The sequence below is a fragment of the Cyrtonyx montezumae genome, unplaced genomic scaffold (assembly GCF_038088225.1).
Source record: "Cyrtonyx montezumae isolate F1298 unplaced genomic scaffold, pur_monq_1.0 scaffold_8, whole genome shotgun sequence".
Classification (NCBI taxonomy): domain Eukaryota; kingdom Metazoa; phylum Chordata; class Aves; order Galliformes; family Odontophoridae; genus Cyrtonyx; species Cyrtonyx montezumae.
In genome coordinates, this window is record NW_027072089.1 from 93,699,137 (window position 1) to 93,705,862 (window position 6,726).

General features: G+C 45.1%; 1 protein-coding gene across 2 annotated transcripts; it reads left to right on the forward strand.

Annotated features, from left to right (window-relative positions):
* Positions 1-974: 974 nt before the first annotated feature.
* CUNH7orf25 (chromosome unknown C7orf25 homolog) lies at positions 975-4,617 on the forward strand. 2 transcript variants are annotated; one of them, XM_065752450.1, is made up of 2 exons: positions 975-999; positions 3,266-4,617. In XM_065752450.1, exon 2 carries the CDS (start codon positions 3,282-3,284, stop codon positions 4,545-4,547), a length of 1,266 nt encoding a protein of 421 aa, XP_065608522.1. In that variant the 5' UTR covers positions 975-999; positions 3,266-3,281; the 3' UTR covers positions 4,548-4,617. The 2 variants fall into 2 exon arrangements, with proteins under 2 accessions (XP_065608522.1, XP_065608523.1); XM_065752451.1 differs by lacking the exon at positions 975-999 and adding an exon at positions 1,893-1,913.
* The last annotated feature ends 2,109 nt before the right edge of the window (positions 4,618-6,726 follow it).

The window sequence follows — 6,726 nt, forward strand, 5'->3', positions numbered from 1 at the left end:
AACACTGCTAGTTATTAGGTGAATGTCGGGATAAACTTCATAAACAGATCTTTCAAAACCAGTAACACCAAACGTGCATTGTATGGAAAGTATTGTATGCTAAGGAAAATGCTGACTTTCTGGTAATTGTTATGGACGTTATGTGTATTTTATGCCCAGTTCTTCCTGCCCCATTCGGAGGACTGTATGGGAACTGTTGAATCACAGCCTGAACCACTGGTGGTTTGAAACAGTGGTTTGAATGCTATCACTAGTTCAGCGGGACTGTTAGATTAAGCAAAGTGGTAGAAGTTACAGGTGTGGTAAGCCCTTTACAGCATGCTTTCAGCTTCCTAGTGCTTGTGAAATCAACCACTAGAAAGGGCTACTTGCTATGGGAGCCCACAGTGAACTTCAGCAGCAGCAGCTGGGGAGAAGACGGACATCCTTGCTGCAGCACAGGAAGAGGCCAGAGGCCACTGGGAGATAACTGTGAGTGGTTGGACTGCACTACTGCTGCGGCAGGCAGCATCCTGGGGCAAGTAAGGCCACGAAGTGCTTGATCATGGAGTGCCACTGCTCATATTGAGCACCAAATGACTTTGTAATTGATACGTTATTCATACGTGGCTGTTTCTCCCACTCTAAAATTAAAGCCCAGATGTGACTATGCTCTAGCCTTCCAGGAGAGCAAAAAGCTGAAGCAAGCACACAATCACTCCGCAGAAGCTGAAATCTGCTTTCCTCTGGGAAAAAAGCCCAAATATTCTTGTGTTATAACGTACTATCCCAGGATCTGAAAAAAGGCGCTTTTTTTAAAGATGAAATTAGTGCTTTTGAAGGACTCCCCCACGCCCCCGTACTCCGTAGCGCAGCGCCACGCTGGTGCCGCAGCTGTCCCCGCCCGGCGGCCCGGGGGAGGCGCTGGGCCGAACCGTCCGCAGCACCGCCTGGGGGAAGGCCGCTACCGCCGGGGTGCGGCGGGGAGGGAGGAGAGCACGGAACCGCTCGGCCAGGGTGGTGAGCGTGATTGGGGTTGGGCGCGTCCTCGCAGCCGCCGGGAGTAAAGGGGAGCGGAGGCCGCGTCCTGAGGGCCGTACTGAGGGCGAGGCGGGGGCTGCCTGGGGACGCGCGCCGAGCTCTCATTGCCCGCGCTCAAAATGGCGCCGCGCTGACGTGCTGGAGGGGAGAGGAACCGGGTTAAAGGCCGCCTGCGAGTGCGCTGAGGGTCGCCCCCAGCTGGCGGTGGGCGGCCTGGGAGCTGCGGCACTGCGCTCGTCCTTAGCACCCGCCGGCTTCTTTGAGGGGGTGATTTTCATTGCTTCCAGGAGTGCTGCCGCTTCGGGCACCTTGCGGGTAACAGTGGGGTCTCCCAGCTGTGTCGCTGAAAAGCTGGGCTGGATTGGTGGGCTTACTTTCCTGTAAGAACTGGGCTTCATCCTGAAGTCTTAGTGTTCTTGTGAAAGTTGGAACTGCTGTGGGGAGAGATGCCGAGGTAGTAACTGCAAGGTTTTACTCGTTCCTTTGCATACACGATTATTCTTTGGCTTCCTGCTGAAAGTAAATTATGCAATGTTCTGCCATTACTGTAATAACCACAGAGCATAAGCTGCTGCTATGGGATGTGACGTGGCACTGTCTGGCTCAGCACCCTGCCTGCCCTCGGACTCGGGTTGTATAAGCGGAACTCACAGGAGGCACTGCGTATGGCTGTTTGAAGGCCTTTAAAGCTTCACTCCTTCCTAGTAATTGGGCAAGGGTGTCAGATGCAGTAGCTTGCCAGCACTGCAGAACCTCACGTGGTTCTGTGCCTCCTGGCTGTGAAAGGGAAAGTGAGGGCTGGAGGTGGTGGGAGGTGGATGTCCCTTCACAGATATGCTTGAAGTGTCATTGCAGAAGTGTGAGTCTCTTGTTGTGACTGAGGAACCCTGAAGGTACAATTTTGGGATCACTGGATTAGAAATGCTCTTCACTGATACCCAAGAGCTGCCTCAGGAAGGTGCTGAGGAAAAAGCAGTACCTGCTAAAAAAAGTGCCCATGAGCTCTGGCTGCAAAGAGTGGCTGTGGAGGGCAAGAGATATCAAGACAAAAATTGTAGAAGGCGTGAGCTGTATTTAATTTCTGTGTCACGAGGGCCAAAAGTGGGTCAGAGTCATGCTGTCCAGGCACTGGTAAGAGGAAGATTCACTTTGGGCAGTGAAGACTTGAGCCTGCTTGGTTGGGATTTTGAGAGGAAAGGACCTTTAGTTCCTAGTTTTCTTCAAAGTGCTGTTTAGATAAAAATCACAGGAACATCTATTTATACTTACAGCTGGGAGTGCAGATTGATGAATTTCACTCTCCATAGTGGCAATTTACTGAGTGTCTTCAAAAATTGCATTTTTTTAATGTGATACTTAATTCTACATTTTTCAAATCATTCAGTTAAGCAATTCCTATCATTATGCTCAGGGAAACGTACTAAGTAGTATCAATGCAGATAAATGCGTTTATCTAGTGCTGCATAATAAATCTCTCATGAATGTGTTTTAGCAGGGGGTTGGACTTGATGGTCTGTAGAGGTCTCTTCCAGCCCCTGTGATTTTGTGGTGAAGCTAGAGAACATAGAGGTTTCCAGATCTTCCTGGCCCTGGAATTATAAATTATATTTTGTCACAGTGCTGCATAATGTTGAAATTTATCCACAGGGGTGTTAGTAGCTCATTCAGGGGATTGTGTAGTGTAAGTTGAAGAGGACAGAGGTGTGCTGCTCAGAATTGTAAAATATAATGGGCATTTTATACACTATATAAAATAACTGCTGCAAAGCAGACCTAGTGATTTACACGTATCTGTAAGCATGGTAGATGACTAATTTTATAACAGTAATATGGTTTGAGGGAAGGGAAAGATTTGCATATGGCATTAAGAGGATTTCTGATTTTCCTCTGAATGGCAACATCTGCAAATCAACTTTGGGAGCTGAGATCTCTCTAAGTGATTGGCTCTGTGAGGGGCTCAGACGTGAGGGAAAAGATCCACGACCTTACAAGGCATCTGTGGAGACTTGAGGGCTGTTGTTCTTCCTTACTGAGACGTGTGATCGTAGGCTCAAGGTTGTGTTTACAGAGGTGAAGGCTTTGGTGGGGGTCATGCTGAGGTTCCTGATGCTTGTGCTTTACTGTTCAGGTAGCTGTTCCACTGAATCTGCTATGAAATTACAATGTGTACTGTTGCAATGACCTTCTGACTGTATTTATTCTTAGCTGTGTCCTAACAATCTTATCCTTTGTTTTCATCTAATAGGAATAATGTTTCCAACATGTCTGTGCAGTCTTTGCTTTGTGAAAGAATTGCTGTTGCCGAAGAATTGATCAAGAGAGCAGAAGCCCTTTCCAAGTACCAGAAGAGGAGAATAGAAGGTGGAGCAAAACTATGTGGCAAACTAAAGGCTGAGTTAAACTTCTTACACAAAGTGGAGTCAGGGAAGGTGGTCATTAAAGAATCCCATCTGCAGAGTACAAACCTCACCCATCTCCAAGCTGTTGTCCAGTCAGCAGAGAACCTAGAGGATGTAGTCAGTGTCCTCCATGTCTTTGCTTATGAAGACAGGTTTGGAAATAAACAGTCACTGGTAGTAGACGTTGTGGCAAATGGAGGTCACACGTGGGTGAAGGCCATTGGTCGAAAGGCTGAAGCCCTGCATAACATCTGGCTGGGGAGGGGCCAGTATGGTGACAAAAGTGTCATTGAGCAGGCAGAGGACTTCCTGCAGGCAAGCCGTCAGCAGCCAGTGGAGTACAGCAATCCCCACATAATATTTGCCTTCTACAACAGCGTGTCCAGTCCTATGGCAGAGAGACTCAAGGAGATGGGGATATCTGTGCGAGGAGATGTCGTTGCAGTGAACTCACCAGTAGAACCATCTGTGGAAAACCAGCACCTAAGTGCCAGTGAATCGGATGAAGAAGGCCTTGAATTGCAGGTGACCAGAGTAGATCGGGAGAATTTAGTGACCAGCATTGCTTTTCCTACACAGATCAAAGTAAACGTTTGCAATAGAGTGAACTTGGATATCACTACATTAATAACCTATGTCTCTGCTCTGAGTTATGGTGGCTGCTACTTCATCTTCAAAGAAAAAGTGCTAACAGAGCAAGCGGCTCAAGAAAGGAGGGAGAGAGTCCTGCCTCAGCTGGAGGAGTTCATGGAGGGGAAGGAGCTCTTTGCATGTGAATCTGCTGTCAGAGATTTTCAGTCAATCTTGGAGACACTGGGAGGACCTGGGGAGAAAGAGCGAGCTGCATTGCTTGTTAAAAGAATTTCTGTGGTCCCAGATCAGCCATCTGACCGTGCCTTACGATTAGTGGCTAGTTCAAAAATCAACAGCCGTTCTCTAACCATTTTTGGGACAGGAGACACTTTAAAAGCCATCACCATGACTGCCAATAGTGGTTTTGTGAGGGCAGCTGCTAACCAAGGCATCAAGTTCAGTGTTTTTGTTCATCAGCCAAGAGCACTGACAGAAAGCAAAGAATCTGTTGCCACACCTTTACCTAAGGGCAGCCTGCATGATAATGGACTGTAATTTGTTGAAGGAATTAGTCATTGACTATTGCTGATCCTTCAGTGGAAACGTTTGGTGAAACAAGAGAGTCATAACAGTACATTTTCTGGTTATGTAACAGTGACAGTGGTAACTGGAGTGGTAACTGGAAGGTTCCCCAGGAGACTTGCAGGGTTTTTACTCAATTTTGGATTTTTGTTCAACTGTTAATTTATTCAGTAAAATAGTAGGATTTCTTTGAGAATCATTAACTGTTACAGTATATTAATTGTACCCATCCCTATTAAAACATTCAGTTAAAGCACAGTTGCCTTTGTGCACTTGTCATTTTTGGCCTTTTCAGAGAGGGTAAAGGACTTCAGAGTTTATTTCTGTGGAAGGTATATCTTTTATTTCACCAGTCCTGTTCAACTGAATTCTTTGACTCAGAGGTGTATTGTATAGAGCTGTGCCCTTCTGGGTCTATGCTATTTCACATGAACAGAAACCAACTTAAGCCTTTCTTTTACTGAAAAGAGTCTCTGTATGTGTACAGTGTTGGACTGAACTGGCTAAAAAGTGTGAAAATTCTCAGAAAAATTAGCCAAAATAGCAGTTTTATTGTCAGTAGCATGTTGTGTCTCTCAGGCCAACTGCCAGTGCTGGGCAGCCAGCAGAAGTTGGCAAAGGAGATAAATCTTTTTCCATTTTTTCCTGGCCTTCAAGTACAAAGTCTTGCTGGGCGTAAAACTGAGCTTGACATTTCAGATAATAGAATCCTCCTAAATTGAGCCAGCACCCAGGTGTTCTGATCACTTCTGAAAGTTAATGTGAACTTGCATTTGGCTCTGTTGTTTGTGGGTTATTTGAAACAGAAGTCTGTTTTTTAGCTGCTGTTGTAATCGCTGGTTTTACTCAGAGTAGAGTAAGTGTATGTTTTGTTTTTGGGTCTTTTTGTTTTTGTTCAGGGAAGGGATGCTTTTTTAGAAGTCTTTCTCATCTTTTTCAGATTGCTGTAATGTTAGTGCCGTCTTTGTTAACAATTTGCCTCAGGTTCCCAGTGGAAGATATTGAGATACCAGAGTGAACCTCTTGGCCCTGAACTATACATGCTGTGATGTCAGTGAAGGAGAGACCTACTGAATATTTTAGAGGCTGTTGTTGAACAAAATATTGTGCAGCTTATGGTTGAGGCAAAGGATGTTCTCTCACCACTCCAGCTCCAGTCCAAATTTCCTTCTGCATTAAGAAGTAGGTTCAGAGCTGCCTGTAGCCATCATCTCTGCCTTTTCCTCACTGTGTCCTGGTATGCTGCAGCAGTGGTGTAAGGGTACTGGCACATTAGCAAAACTACTGTGTCTGAATCTTCCAGTCAAGTAAGCACCAAAAGCTTTTTGTAGATGTGACTCTTGCTGGGGTCTGAATTTACTGTGAATTTTTGAGTCTTTAGCACCTCACCTGCTCTTTTGGCTACAACAGTAACATGACCAAGCAAGGAATGCTGCAGTTAATGCTGGCCAGTGGAAAGTACATGGGTATTATATGAGAAATAAATGGGTAAGTAATAATATGTTCATGTGTCTAATTTATGTTGTTACATGCAGTTTTATCAGAAGTAAACTTATTCTCTGGCACATCTGTGTGCATTTAAAATTAGCAGATAAGTGACTTGTTAGTGGTTGTGCTTGTAAACCATGGAATCTCTCAGATCCAGTTTTGCATGTTGCAGCCATGGTTGTGTCCTAATTCTGTTCACCATTGCATAGTCTATAATCTAAGGTAGGATAATGGGCTAAAGAATGTCTTGTTTTCAGACTGAGGGGGACATATGACGCCTTCGTCTGACTACTTTAAGTCTGCTGAAGCCTCGTGAAGCTGGTCTGAAAAGACTTCCACAATTCTGTTCCTAATTCCTGTAGGCATGTTCATAACAGTAATAAAGCCAGGAAAAAAACAAGGATTAGTCTTCTAAAATGAGTTTGAGAGGAGACCTAGGAAACAGTGCCCTATGACTTTTTTGATTAGTATTTTCATTCTTAAGTGAATCAAGGAAAGGATTTACAATAATGACAAGGCATATATTTGCGCTAGTGTTCTTTATTTAGTGATATCATGCAAGCAAAACAGCACAGGTTATCCTGTGATCTAGTTAAACTGTTAAAGTAAGCAAGAATTAGACAGGGTTCCTCATCTATTTTCCTACACGCTGTAGTTTCACAGT

Excerpts from the sequence above, each read along its gene's own strand:
- CUNH7orf25 (XM_065752450.1), top strand. The coding sequence starts at position 3,282 with ATGTCTGTGCAGTCTTTGCTTTGTGAAAGAATTGCTGTTGCCGAAGAA.